Below are 15,539 nucleotides of genomic sequence, written 5' to 3'. Positions count from 1 at the left end.
TTAATTAAATTATTCTCTATCCCATAAAAATGACAACAGCACAAAAACGACGCTATTTAGCCAAGTGTGCTTGACTAGAGAATACCCTGTACTTAAGAAATACTTTCTATTTTTATATAGCTTCTGGGTTTCATTTTCAAGCATTGTAGACTATTACAAAAACAACATTATTTAGTTTAAAGTGCTAGACTGGAAAATACCCTGTACTCACTAAATAAATACAATTGGCATTAGGTTTGTGATTTTGTTTATTCAAAATGCTTTAAAAATGTACAAAACTCTATTAAAACATATAGTTTATTGTGCTAGACTGGCAAATACCCTTTACAAAGCAAAGCATTGATATTGGAAGATGTTTTTCAGGCTTAATTTTCAGATTATATGCTTGAAGCTCAACTGCAGAGTTTATCTTGTTATCCTCCCTAACCAGATCTATCCTCAGCTGTTAAAGAGTCCCAGAACAATGTGTGCATGTTTTTATGCCCTTTATACCATTGAATAAGGGCATGTATATGGGCCTTATGTACATGTATATATCCAATAAGGTATAGTTCGATTTAATTGTAAATTTAACGAACATCGCGGAAAAGCTCAAAGCGAAATAGTGGAAAAATGTACTATACGATGCTCACACAACACACACACACACACACATATATATATATATATATATATATATATAGATAGATATAGGCGGTTACTATATATTGTGGCAAGGCTACAGTAGCTAAAATATTTCTTTTTGGCTCAGAGCAAAGTGCAAATATACGATATTTAATTGATTTTTAATTAAATGTTTAATTGTCAGCTGCAGGCGCGTGTTTTGTGCGGTTCCGTTGTGTCGGCAACGCCGGAAAATGGTGGAAAATTCGCTGCTCTCTGCACACAATGTGGGCCAATCCGCCGATTCAAGTGCCACTGCAAGGCGAATATTGCGCAAGTTGAACTTTGTTTTTACGCTATTTGGCGTTTTATGATTATTTTACAAAAAAAAAAGAAACAAATAAATAACAAAACAAGAACTGAAAAATTGAAACGAAAATGAAAATAGCTGGGAAATTATTTTTCTATTGGGAAACTAGGGCAGGGCGAGAACCCAATCGAATGATATATAAGCAGAAAAGCGAAACCCAATTAAACTCTTGGCATTCGCTCAGCAACTGCAAATGAGTTGGCAGCTTTTCTCGCAAGAGAGGAAGAGGGAACAAGAGAGAGAGAGAGAAAGAGAGAGAGAGAGAAAGAGAGAGAGAGAGAGAGAGAGAGAGAGAGAGAGAGAGAGAGAGAGAGAGAGAGAGAGAGAGAGAGAGAGAGAGTAAACCCCACAGAGAGAAGCTAAGATCAAAAATAATAAGCCTATGTTAGGCTATATATCTACTTTTTTTATTTTATCGGAACTATTTTGTGTTTTTTTTTTTTTGTATTCTTCAATTTTAGTAAGGAATTCATTAATGTTATTATGCAAAATATTATGTACGCTTAAAATCAGCTCTAATATGGACACGTTCTCTTTAGCGAGTGTCTGCTGTACATGAGAGTGCCTGGTACTCCACGCACTCAGCTAAGGCAAGAAATAATCGAATATTGCATGAAGAATATCAGCTTTCAACAGCTGTCACTACCTCACAGTCTCTCTCTCTCTCCCTCTCTTGCTCTTTCTCCCTATCTCTCTCTCTCTCTCGCTCTCTCTCTATCTCTAACCTAGGCCGGGTCACGCTTGCTGCCTTAAACTGTTTACGCGCTACTTTTGACACTAAGCTTGGTATAAAGATAAACTATGTTTATATATATATATAGAAAGAGAGAGGCACATATATAAATATATATATATTTAAATAGAGAGAGCGAGAAAGAGAGGGAGAGAGATCATTGGCAGTCTTGGCAATTGTTTGACAACTTGGAAGCATTGCGCTTTAGCCAAAGCCCAGGCTAAAGTTTTTTACAAACAATGGCATCAAGTCAGAGAGTGGTTGGGAGGGCTGCCTGCTGAATAGTTGGAAGGGGGGACGAAAAAGTTTTGTAATGCGCTTAAATTTCTTTCTCAGTCGCACAGGTGGGCTCGATGGCCGTTGAAAGCTGTTGTCGTCGTCGGCTCAGAGCCGGGCGGCGCCATTATTAGCATTACGCCCAAAATCAACAGTAAATGGAACACAGCGAAGAGTCTGCCGATTCCATCAGATGATGAGAATGATGCGAATGATGATGATGCGAATGATGATGATGATGATGATGAGGATGAGCATAATGTTCATTGGGAGCGCACGTTGTGAGCCTATCACGTACGTTTGCCATCAATAACGCAACGATTTAACTTGTCTCGTTCGTCCAGAGGCCACGTAGAACAGCGATGACCCCTCCCCCTTCCCTCTCGCATACCTAACCAAATATCGCTGGGCTAGAATGTCACGCCCACCTCGCACGTACACGCATGCCACGTAGATTAGGCCCGTAAGCCCCGACTGGATGCCAGCCAGATAAAGCACACTAGTCCACTTGATTCCAGTTGTAGCCCGCTGCTATATCTGATACCCTGTGCAAATTAACATAGAGGGTCTGATTGAAACAGTGTAAGTGTCTGACACAAGCCTGGGGCAGATCTCATTAGCCATATTTTGTGATTTTGGCTAGAGAAACCAAACCAGCTTGGGCGAGAGCCCATTGAGAGCGATATTTTTGTGTATACAAACAGATACAAAAGGGCATCGGCTAGTCGTTGCGGAGCGCCGTTATATTGTTTTTATGTCCTCGCATTTAGCTAGGGTAGCTTAGAGCTATTTTGCTTATCGATATAAATATTGAAAGCCCTGCTCCTCGCATTTTGACTTGTCACGTAACGTAAGGCCAGACGGGGGAAAAAACAAAAAAGAAAACAAGAACGAAACCGAAGCCGAAATGCAAATGCAATCGGAAAACCAGCTGTGGGTGGCTGGGTGTGTGGAAATGGATAACTGTCGGAGAGCTGGCAAAAATGGCTTTTGGTAAACAAAATCCACTTAGCTGCTAATTGGCGGCCAATCAGGCAGTAAAGCTGCCTACAAGCCCCTTGCACAACCCAGCCCGCACCCGCTGCCACCAACTAACACACACACACACAGTGCTTGGCTTTGGCGTCAAGTGCAGCGCGTCCTGCAGCATTTCGATAGCCTTCCGCCCCATGCAGCCCGGACCCCTCTCTGAGGGGCACTGAGCCCCGTAAGAAAGCGCATCACGTGCGGCCATCATCTTGTTACTTAGCTGCTGCTGGGTTTATCTTTCGGTTGCTGTTGCCAGTTTCTGTTGCCGGTTTCTGTTTCAGTTGCAATTGCTGGCCAAATCCATTTTAAGCACACAGAGTGCCAGAAACCAAAGGGTGTGAGGGGGGGGGAGCAGGGGTTCAGGCTCCAGTTAGCTGCGTCTGCTCTGTCTGCGGTCACTGGACAAACAGCCAGAGAAACAGATGGACACAGTTGGACGTTGAACGAGGGGTACAACAGGAACGTAAGGACGCGAATATGCATCGGACGAGCGGCTGAGCCAGGTAAAGGGGCAGGGGGTTGCGGGGCACTGCGACCAGTGATAGTCGTAAAAATACCCATGAGATGTCGAAGGCATGTTGCAAAAATTTCAAGCTCAAGCTCCAAATGGCAGCCAGCGTCAGTTGCCCAGGGCCAACCACACACACATACGCACACACAAACACACACACACACACACACACACACACACACGCACACACACACACACATGTAACGCACGTCAGTGGCATGAAAGTTGCCTGTTTGGATTTCAAATGGTCAAAATGTGGACATTTGCTTAAAAAAATGAGAAGCATAAAAAAAAGAAAAGAAAGGAGAAGGCGCTGCAGGGTCTTGAACGGGAGAGGGGGAGCATGCTGTGGGAAGGGGATGTCAGTGGACAAGAAAACCTGTCGCGGCGGTGAGTTGTTGTTGTTGTGTTGTCCCAAAACCAGATATGGACGAGAGTTTGGGCAAAAAAGGGCGCACAAAATGCGCGACTTTGAACAATGGCGAAGAGAGAGACAGAGAGATTAGCTCTGAGAGAGAGAGAAGGCACAACAAGAGAGAAACATCAAAGTGCAATAGTTGCTTCAGATGTCCTAAAAAAAGTCTAAAGACTCCCGATGCCGTCTAGAAGAGCTTATTTTAAGCTTATCCAAGATTTTAAAAGACATCCCAATTTTAGCATGGCTCTTAGTTAAAACACCCGCAGAAAAAGAGAACGAACTTGGGTGTTAAAATTCCAAAAAGAAAAAGAGAATCAAGCACTATAAAGGGCGAGAAAGAGAAGAGATCGAGAGAGAGAGCGTGGAGGAAAGCCTTAGCACCTATTTTTCTTGTGTAATATGAATAAACGAGCAGAGAGAGCGGGCAGGGAAGTAGGGCGGGCGAATGAAATAAAAGCTGAGTTCCCGAAAGCTGCCCAATCGAAGAGAGCTTGGCTTGGCCCCAAAAATATACAAGGGCAGATGATCGGGCAGGCCCCAACCTACAAGTTGGCTTGGCGACTCGAGCGGGTCGCTCTGCTGCTCTGCGGCAGGCGGAGAGAAAACCAGGGGGCAGGGTCAGCTCAGTCGATTGTTGTTAGCTCAGCTCTTGGCGTTTGCCTTCTGGCCAAGCTAGTTGCCTGCCTCCCCACCGTTGCCCCCTGCCCCCTGGGCCATGGCTGGTCTATCAGTTGCACGCACTCACACATAGTAATCGTCTTTTTTTTTTTTTGCTTTTTCCTTCAGCGTTTTTTTCTTTCCCTTTTTTTTTTTAACTAAAAGTTTGCGTTTTAGCTTTAGCCAGATTTATGTTTTCCTGCTTGCGTTTGCAGAATTGTTGTCGGAAGTTTTTTGTGCAGCATCATGGCACACACAGCAGACACATCTCTCTCTCTCTCTCTCTGTGTGTGTGTGTGTGTGGAGAAGAAAAAAAGTTCTAAAAAGATGTTTGAAAAATAAAAAGTGCGCCACGAAGTTTGAGCAGCAACTGAAAATGAAACATGCGGAGTGCGTTGTGTGTGTGGCGGGATTGGAGATTGGGGGAATGGGGGTTCACTGAGCCCAAAAATATGTTAAGAGCCTGGCAGAAACAGAAGCTCCTGAGACGCACAAGCAGAAGCAAGAAGCAAAAAGCAAAAAGCAGAAGAAGCAGAAGTAGCCGCATTGATGCGCCTTCTAACTTGGCCTTTGACTTAAGTCTCGTTCTCTGTGACTGTGATTTGCCGTCCAAAGGCAGCCCGGTGTCCTCTTAGCCATGGCGTGTGCCTGATTAGCCGTGTGTGTCTTATGTTTGGCATTTTGTGCTCATCTTTTATGTTTTCGGCATTTGGGGATTTTGAGGTTTTTTGGTTTTTTGGTTTTCGGTTTTTGGTTTTTGGTTTTCGTTTCTGGTTTTCACTTTCACCCGCTGCGGCGCCTGCTGCCGCAACATGTTGTCCAATTAGCAGACAGGGCACAACATAAAGCTGCCTCATTTCTGTGGCATGTACTTCAAATGTCATGTAAGTTGTTGTGGCCCGCGGGCACAAAAAAAAATAAATGAAATAAATACAACTGCAAGGAAAATGTAATGCTAAAGTGGGCTCATTAGGCTACTTCAAAAGCTAACCTCATAATCTCAGCCACAGGGCAAAAGGTTCAATTACAGACCTAGTTCCTTAAATTAGATGAAAAGAACATAAATTTGAAATCTTGTAGATGTATCATACATATTCCCGCTGGCAGGCACTTCAATCATTCGGCTGCTAAACTAATTAAAGAGTAAAATATGACTTGAGATTAAGCTTGAAGCTTACTGTTCATTTATTTTGTCCCTAAATTACTTATCATCAAACTGGACTGTTTGCTCAATCACAAATAATAGTAATAGTTCAATCAAACAACATAAAATAAGCCTTGAGCTTTTATTTGGCAATACATTTTAATATATATTTCAAAAGGCACCTTCAATCATTTAATCAAACAATTTGTTGGTAACAAAACAATGCATGCTGACATGCTTGACATCAATCATTTGCCATCAATCTACTGTCCATCATGACAGACCAGCTCATTTACGATCTAGATCATTTAAGCACAGCTTTGGCTGGTATCGAGGCTTTCAGCCTATTATTCTAGACTTTTAGAACATCTCGTTCAATCAACTACCATCAATCAGCCCACGTGTTCGCAGTAGAATTTAAAGCTTATTGCTTGTACTCTACGGCTCAACTTTCACCTTTTGTAAGAATACTCTTTAACGACCTACCTACATCAGGCTGAGACTTTCAATCAAATCGTTGAAAGCCCATCAAGAACTTTTCGTAAAGCTTTCCGCTATTAATCTAGATTTTCTTTCTGGCTAAAGTCAGTTCTTCAATCACACGCTTTTCTCATACCAGCTTTTGCAATCCATCACCTAATCTCAATCAAACCAAGCTCTTCAATCATTGACTTTCCGTAATCCAAGATAATTAGGGGCTATTATTTGCGAACCTATCTTTGGCTATTTCCAGCATTTGTAAGGCTTAACAGTCCATTCGTAGAAGACACCTACCATCAATCTCACCTAGTCGCTCAATCATTGCTCATGACCTTTGCTCCATTTACGAGCTTTTCAGCAAAGCTTTTAGCCATCATTCAGGCCCAATAACCGCAAAGCTTAACCCCGCCATCAGCTCACAGTCTAGAGCCGGGTGGAGGCTCGTTAAGCGCCTGTTAATGACGCAATTTCCGTGCAGTGACCACCGTGTGCGACCTTTGGGGTCAGAGCGGTGGCCAACGTATAGCATACACGTATATCGTATTGTATAAACGTAGATATTGGAGCGCACACAACTTCCTCTTCTGGCTAATTAGCTTAGCGCCGTTAAACTGTTTGCTTGTTGAACTACACGAGTCGCACATTTCTATGGCATCGATGCGAATTGCCCGCCTACAGTTACTCAACGTTGGGCAGTTCTTCCACTCCATCTTGCCGGCTTTTTTTTTGGTTTAGGTACTGCTGGGGTGTGGGTTTTGCCAAAATGGCAGACAATAAATAAAGCACACACAAAAGGAAGGGCACAGAAAGGGGTTGCTGCTGGGCGGCTGCTGCGGCAGATAGCTCGAATTGTTGTCTCCAAAACATGCCGCAAGCACAAGCATATTTGATGGGCGAGCCAGGGACCCTTAAAGGACATTCCGCTACACACACTTCCGGGCCATTACACTGAGAAATGTGACACAATTTGAATAACATTTAAAATATATAAAATTGAGCATCAATTCGGTCCAAGGAATGGGCACCGAAGTGGTTCTTAAGCCCACCAAGCGAAACAGATACTTAAAAAAAAGAAGACAACAAATGTACGCAACAATAGAGTGTTATCGATTGGGCATACCCTGTGTTCAGTTGCGTATCTCAGAATTTTCCTGGGATATGTTACAGTATAAGTGTACAGACAACTAAGATTATTATGTGTGAGTTTTCTAGCGGGACAAAATGAGTGGAAATATGGGAAAGTGGAATAGCTGGAAATTAGGCACCATCCATTGTATTCCGTCAGATCATTTGACTTACACAAATAGAAAATCTGCAAGGACTGGGTTGTCGATGGTTATTAAGAAGCTTCAGACGCTGTGCTCATACAAAGAGCTTCTCTCTGTTATACTGTTATATTTTTGCAACTACTGTTATACAGCTGCCAAGCGCTATAAGCAAGGTGTATTGCATATAGCCTAAAAGTCTTGATAACCTGTTGTGTCTTGTGATCTGTTATACAGAGTCTTCTATGTGTCTATTTGCTTTAAACACGCCATAGCACAAGTAGTACATATTCGCTGATATGTAGCTTCTGGTTTACAGTTACTGTTAGATTCTGATTGATAAATACAATTTACCAGAGTGTCAACGTTATCAAATATGACTCATTTAACATTTTTTCTGATATGCTCCTTGCGCTAAATCAAAGTTAAACAATCATGTATTTAATATGTTCTGTTATGCTTCGCTTTTCATATATAGCTAAATATATTCAGAATGTTATAAGACTGTTAATTACACTCTGTTATACTTTGCTCTTCATTTATACTCGCACATATTACTACCGTTATTAATACAATTTGTGTTATTGAATTCTAGTATTTACATTGCTGCCCGACAAATACAGTTATACACAACATTCCAACCGATATACGCCTCGACTTCTGCAGTTGAGTTATGTATCTTTCTTTATAAGTCTTCTGTTATACAACTTCAGCCATACAATCTTCTCTTTATGTGCACGCTTTTCATATATACAAATTTATCTGTTATATAACATTTATTATATGGCTTGATCTTACAGGGTATTTTGAGGGGACCAAATATGCATGTGTAAAAACTTGATTTTTGGATGTTATGTCGAATTTGGCTAACGCTCTTTTTAACTCTTATGTCATGGCTTTCTGTTATACACTTAAGCACAACTTTACAGGGTATAAACGAAAGCAAACAGCTTGAAATTGTAGAGCAGCCCCGTCCATTGTCTACGGCTGCGCCTACACATGTTGCTGTCGGTTGTCTTTTGGGCAAGGGAACTGAATGAATCTTTGGGCTCCAGCTCGTCAGCGTCTGTGTCTGCGGCCTTTTCCACTTTTCTTGTTTTCTTGCTTATTTTCTTTTCTTGTTGTTGTTTTTCTTTCTTTCGTTTTTTTTTTGACTAAATTGCGTAAATTATTGGCATATGTTGTCGAGGCGAGCGCAATGAAACATTTTAACCCTTTTCGTTGGCTGCGTCGAGGATGTCGCTGAAATTGACAGTCGCACATTGTTGGGGCGCGGCTGGTAACAAGCGGAAGATGGGCACCGAGGACAGGAGCAGACCACGGAGCAGCCAGATGGATGGGAGGGGGCAAGGGATAGGGTATGGTGAGGTTCAGTCAGGGGCAGCCAGATACTTTGGCATGGCATTTCATTCCAATTTTGCGCACGCCCGCCCCGCCCCGCCTCCGGCTGCCAGTTGGCTGTCAGTTTTGTTCGCTTCGTTTTCCTTGCCTCGCTCCTTGCTTTTCCTTTTCTTTTCAACGTTATTTTATTTTTTTTTTTTGGTTTTCTTGGCGTTTTTGTTTTTTTTTTTTTTTTTTATCATTTATTCCCATTCTTTGGCATTTTATGTGCGCTATTTCGCGAAGTAGAACAATAGCCCGACACTGCAAACTGGAAGTGGAGCTGGGAAATGGGTTTCGTTTTGGATGCCGCCCGACTAGCTGGTCCCGGCCTGCTGCTCGTAGGATCTGCTGGCCCATTCATCCTTCTGCTGCTGCTGCTGCTACTGCTTCATCTTGGTGCTCTCTTTTGTTACAACTAAACGCGGACTCCGCACTATACTTCATCTGCGGCAGCTACTTTTTTAGCGACCCCTGCACCTTCCCCCGCCACTACACGCAACCATACTCTGGACACCCCTTTGGCTGCTGGTGTTATCCAACTTTATTGTCTTGCCAAAGAAATAGACTTTTAATATACCCGGAGCCTAGCCCGGCACACAATACATGGACTACCATTATAGTGGTGTGTGTGTGTGTGTGTGTATGTGGAAATATTAGGCGCTTTTGCCAGTTCATTGACTTGCCACAACAATAGTTTGAAGTTTGTCTGCCAAAATATGAGCGAACATTTTAGAACCTAGCCAGAAGGAGAGGGCGGGACGGAGGCGCAGGACAATTGCGAACACTGCTGGAAACATGAAACCATATACGGCATGGCCCAGGCAAAGTTGAGCCAATAAACGAAGGGAACTACATCGAAATAAAAAGAATCGAAATGCAATCCCAGCAATTGGGGAGAGAAATCGACAGATTGGTGAAGCGTGAAGGGAAAGAAAATGATCCAAAGCTAAGGGAGCAGGTGAAAGACGAGATCCACAGCGTCATGAAGTGATCTGATAGGCCAAAAAGACAATAGAAAATAATTGAAATGTTTTAACATGCAATTTTTAAAGAACGGGAACAGAAAATGAGACATAAACAATATGTGGGAGGGCGAAGGTGAAAAACGGTAGAAAACCAATCAAACTTAGAGCAAATCATAAGATCGACCGATCAGTGAAAAGTTACATATACTTCAATGATCTTGCGCGAATATTTCTGAGCTATATACATCTAAACTGCCTTGCTTCTCTTTTCTTCTTCCTTTTCCAAATTATTCATCAAAAAGGAAGCTACACCCAAAACTAACATTAAGCATGATAAATGTGGAATAAGATGAGAAAAAAATATACAGATAAAGCTTTAAATATGAAATACAATTTTTGTTAGTCAAAGTAGGCTTGTGGGCAACCGGAAAAACTCAGAGCAAAAAGCTAAAGGCACATAATAACATCGAAATTCGAAAGCTGAAAAAAAAAAAACAAATTATTTTTTTGGTTTAGTAATCAACCAGAAGCCCCATCTGAGCAGAGCGGGTGGTCCGTGAAAGCAGCCAAAAATCGAGATGTCTGACAAGCAGCAACAGAAGCCAGCAAAGCCAGCAAAGGCAGCGAAGGATGCGAATCCGGGCAGCAGCGGAAACAGCAATACGCGACCCAATGCCAGCCAGATGGAGCAAACGGAGAATACGAATGTGTTTAAGCAGCTCTTTGCCACGCTCGAGGCAGAGCACCAGAAGCTACAGGATCTGGAGCAGCGTCGTCTCAAGCTCACCGAAGAGATGAAGAATCTGCGCGATATGCTGCAGCAGGAGAACCGCAGGCTGCGCAGCAGCTCCGAGGAGGCTCAGGCCCGCAACAATGCCTCAGCAGGTTCAACATCAGCCGGAACAGTTCTCAGTTCTCTATTTGGCAAGAAATCGAAGAGTGTCAAAATAGCCAAACAGCCACCAAGTGAGTAGACACTCAGAGCTAAATAGCTGCATCTGCTGCTAAATTGACAATCAATTTGCAGAACAAATCGCCAATCAGCTTCAAATGCCCGACCATATTGACCAGGGCATGCTCTTGACCACATTGGATAATCAAATGGCTGGGCGTGCCGGCAAGGAGGAACTGCAACTGATGCCAGCGGATCTGTGCGAGCCACCTGGCCCACAAACGTCCGAGGTGCTCATCCAGCTAATCGATTCGAGCTCTGCCATGAGGCAGCTGCAGACAATCGAATTGCCAGCTCTATGGCATACGCCCGTCAGCTCAGTGGATCTGGCGTCATTTCTACAGATGTCGAACACATCCGTGGCCCAATCAGGCACTGATGAGTCTAGAGACGCTGAATGAGTGCGTCGAGAACAGTTTCGCGGTAACAGGCTAGATCGATTCAGGTGCTCAGCATAGCCATACTATAGTATATATACCAGGGGAGCCAACATAAAGTTCACTTACAAATTTTAGTATTCAATGTTTGACATAAGTACACAAAAGCCTACCTGATCAGACTGTATAACAACTAGTTGATTTCTATTCAATGGGTGGACACACTAAATACCCTGTATACTGCCCAAATACTATTCAGCCGAGAGCACAACAAACCAAGAAGAGAAACATAGATGAAGTACTCAATTGCAAGCAGTTCTCGGCAAATGAATCTCAAGGCCCAAGGCAAGTCCAGGGATAAGGTGTTCTGCTCCTTCCTTGTCTCCCAAGCTAAGGCAACAAGTACTATTTAAAAAGAATTTAATCATAATATCTTTTTCGCGCTGATATTACGAACTCTAAAAATATTTCAATGACGTCTTTCATTTTTTAACAATTAAATATATAATTTTTTAACGCCCCACAAAAGAGATCTATTATTCAATATACTGAATTATATTAATCTATTTTTACTTTGACATTTTTTTTATAAATAAGGATTTTCGGATTTGAATTATTTTAGCTTCAAATCGAGGACGAAATATTACATTCTAAAAACTTTCTCTCGCTCTTTCTTCTCTTTTCTCTCTTCGCACTTTCTAGCTCTGTTTTCCGCTCTCGTATTTTCTCTCTTCTCCCCATTCTTCTCTCATTTTCTTTTTTCCTCTCTTTTTTCTCTTTTTTCCTTCCATCTGTCTTACTTTTCTGCTTCTCGTTTTTTGGTCCACTTTTCTCTGTACCATTCTCTCTTCTTTTTTTCTCTCTTTTTCTCTACCGCTGTTTCCCTCTGCCTTTTTCTCTCTCGGTTTTTCTCTTTCGCTTTTTCTCTCTCCCTTTTGTTCGTTTTCTTTTTCTGTGTCGCTCTTCTTTTCTTTTTCTCTCTTTTTCTCGCATGCTCTCTACTTCTCTGTTGAATTGCTGTGCGTTTTTTTTGTAATCTTTATTCAATTTGTTGACCTTTGTGTTTCGTTTTGTTTGACTTGGCTCCTGCTGCCGCTGGTGCTGCCAGTTGCCGTTCGTTTCCAAAACAAATTAGTTGCCAACTGTCCGAAACAAATGTTGCGCACGTCCCAGTTGCCCACTATCGACCCCCGAGCCCCCTCTCGCGCACACCCACACACACGCAAGCACCCACACGTAAGTACATATATGTATACTGTAATATATATATTTTTTATATATAGAGGAAATCATATCAAGCTCAGCATTTCAATCATAATGCTGCTGATGAGCTGAGCTGGCCATTGGCGGTGCAGGGTGGCGCAGGGTGGTGCAGGGTGGCGAAGGGTGCTCTAGGCGGGTGCATGGCTGGGCATTGGGCAATCTCCAGTGGGACAGCTGAATGTTTGGGCTGGGATATGCCTGGCCGAGGCTCGTGTGTGTTAGTGTGTATGTGTGTGTGTGTACACAAGTACGGGGCATGTGCTGGGCATATTGATTGGTGGCCAGTATCCTCCGCCCCCCCCCCCCCCCCGCTTCGGCCCCATCGCTCATAGGCACTGTACGTGCAGCCCGTCGAGCTGAGAGAGGCGTCCCCGTGCACTGTAGGTTGTTGCCATTTTTATTATTATTATTTTATTTTTTGTGGCTACTTCAGGCTGCCTGTGCGACTAGGTCAAGAGGTCAGGCCACGTGTACTGGCTGGGCGAAAGGGCGGCAAATTTGTCAGTGGAAGTGCGCACTCAAGTAAGCGGACAGAGGGGGGTAGAGATTGTAGGCATTCCTTCATGTACCATGCAAATTTCACTGCACAAAGTTTGTGTTTGCAACATGCCCGCCCAACCTCTTAAGACCCCTTGCCACCACGACGGCTGCCATATTTCGCATATTTTGCCATATATATATTTTTTTGTATTTTTTCATCTGCCAGCGCAAATGCACTTGAAGTTTTGTCGTTGTTGTTATTGTTGTTGTAGCAGGAAGCCGGAAGCCGTAGCCGTAGCCGAACCCAAACAGAACGCGGAACTTCTTGCAAGTAAACTAAACCAAACTAAACTCAAACCTGAACTCAAGCCCAAGCCCAAGCCCGAGCCCGAGACCGAGCCCGCTGAGCGTAGCAAACAACTTTTGCCTGCAGCACCTGTCCCCAATGGGGGAGGGGCAAACCAACAACGCCCACAGAAATTACTTATGTATATTATTGTTGTTCCTAGTCGTTGCAGCAAGGGTAAGGGTTTGCGGCGGGTAGGGGAACCCGTGAAGTAGGTCATTAGGGGCGTTCTTGCTGTCCGCCCGCTGGGCTACTTGAATTATTAAATGTTTGTTCATAGAGAACATTTCCCAGGACCTGCCAGTTGCAACGACGTTGAAATGCTGAAAAGTTTCCCAAAAAAAAAAAATAAAATAAAATAATAAAACGGAAGAGAATCAAAAACTCCTGGCGGACTCTTAAATTCAGTTTGGACTATACCCTCTACACATTAGAAATGGGCATGCAAGACGAACCGACGCCTTACCATAGGACGCGATGCAGCTAAGCTTGTCGAACTGTGCCCATTGATCCAAATATTTCCCTAAATACGCACATTTGGGAACCACAAGAGCTGGATATACCAAATCTGGTACACGTAAGGATGGGAATACAATTTGTCTTAGAACAATCGGTAAGTAGGCGTAAAGGTCGTAACAAAGGAGAGTACATAAGTCTAGGGTATGCCGTAGTCTAGCACTTTAGACTAGCATCTTCTTACTTGTTTGTATGCATCAGTTGCAACCGTTTAAGTGCAAGTTGTCGGGCAGCAGTTGGACTCAGTTGCAATCATATCTTACCAAAGCATTGCGTAATTTATAAACTTCAATGTGCGAAACTTACCTGTGGAGAGGGAGAAGAGGGCAAGAGGAAACATTATTAGCAATAAATACGAAATGCAGCTTAAGAAATTATGATTTAAGTAAAACTCGGCAATAAATACTCTAAAGCATTAGGAAAACCTTAAGAAAATAGCTTAAACGAAATAAATTACGATTGAAAATGTATTTATTTATTTATATTACATTTAACTAATTGACATTTTACAGTGAACTGCATTAAAAATAACTGCAATGCCAACAGCACTCGACTGGAAAATACCCTAGAGTTAAGTTAATGATAGCTTGAGAAATTTAATAAGCTATTTGTTGGTTTATTTATTCTTCGGCATTCATAAAGACATAATTCTAGATTGTTATTTTCCTTTCTGTTTGGCCTTCTTCATGTTTACAGGGTACAAGCTCTGTTAGTTAAAGCTGCTTTGCATTTAACAAACTTTCGCTTCAATTGAAATACAATTAAGTAAACTTAAAGTAAATCTATGGTAGTCACACACATAAATGCACGCACACACACACAGCCACACACATCTAATAATACTCTGCATTTGTGTGTGTGGGTCCACTCTGCTTGGCAGGGTGGACCGTACAAGGGGCTGGGAAATCATATGCATATGAGCTGTGCCACGTTCTCTGCTCGCATTGGGGTTGTCCAATAAAATGTAATTGGAGTTTTCATTTAATAAAGCGAAAGAAAAGAATAAAAAAGCAAAATAAATAATAATAAACGAAGCAGGGCACAACAATTCTAAACCGGTTTGCATTAGGCGTCCCTTTCACGAGTTTCCCCAAACGAAAAAGAAAAACGTTGCATACAAACAGGCTGTGCCCAACTTTGTGGCGTGTCTCTCCGTCTCCCTACCTCCCTCCCTCCCTCTGTCCATTGCTCTCTCTCTCTCCCTTCATCGCTATCACTGAGTATTGTTGTGCATACAATGTATCCACTAGAGCATCATCATAGATGTATCCACTCAGTCGTTGTTATTGTTGTCAAGAGCATTGGCTACCCCTGTCTCCCTCTCCCTCTTTCACCATCCCTTCTTTCTCACTCTCTCGCACGCCTTCTCTCCCTCTCTGCACGCAGCTGCTGGCACGCTGCTCATAAAACTCACTCAAGTAAAAGTACGAATGGTTTTCGATATGAAATGCATGAAACTGACAGCCAAACATATTGCGCCGCATTTTTACCACACAGCAGAGTCGCCTCCAATTCAAGCTGCACCACCCACACCCACACCCCCAACCACGCCTCTCCGCACACCACGTCAGGCCTTCAATAACCAGTTGCCCGACTGACTGTTAGCTACCATTTGGCCATTGCCTATCACTCCCACTCTCCGCTCCTCCTCTTACCCATCTGCCATTCCCACGTTCTCTCTCCCTCTCTATTTTGATATGCGAGATATGAGCCTGAGCGCTTTTCCTATCAAACACCTTCCCCCGTCCTCCCACAACTGCACCACCGCCAG

The 15,539-nt window shown here is 43.0% G+C and overlaps 2 protein-coding genes across 7 annotated transcripts in view; one reads left to right on the top strand and one right to left on the bottom strand.

The window, feature by feature from the left end:
* Positions 1–15,539, bottom strand: part of Ten-a (tenascin accessory) — a 289,872-nt gene that overhangs the window by 123,328 nt on the left and 151,005 nt on the right. The window lies entirely within an intron of this gene.
* LOC6633839 (uncharacterized) lies at positions 10,277–11,691 on the top strand. Its single transcript, XM_002057014.4, has 2 exons — positions 10,277–10,800; positions 10,862–11,691. Exons 1-2 carry the CDS (start codon positions 10,413–10,415, stop codon positions 11,185–11,187), a joined length of 714 nt encoding a protein of 237 aa, XP_002057050.1. The 5' UTR covers positions 10,277–10,412; the 3' UTR covers positions 11,188–11,691.

The sequence above is a fragment of the Drosophila virilis genome, chromosome X (genome assembly GCF_030788295.1).
Source record: "Drosophila virilis strain 15010-1051.87 chromosome X, Dvir_AGI_RSII-ME, whole genome shotgun sequence".
Lineage (NCBI taxonomy): Eukaryota > Metazoa > Arthropoda > Insecta > Diptera > Drosophilidae > Drosophila > Drosophila virilis.
The sequence above is the reverse complement of the archived record's forward strand: the minus strand, read 5'-3'. Positions and strand labels throughout refer to the sequence as shown.

What these genes read in the sequence shown, in the direction of transcription:
- LOC6633839 (XM_002057014.4), top strand. Translation starts at nt 10,413, where the DNA reads ATGTCTGACAAGCAGCAACAGAAGCCAGCAAAGCCAGCAAAGGCAGCG. An exon ending in AATAGCCAAACAGCCACCAA is followed by an intron (nt 10,801 to 10,861) that starts GTGAGTAGACAC and finishes ATCAATTTGCAG; the next exon opens with AACAAATCGCCAATCAGCTT.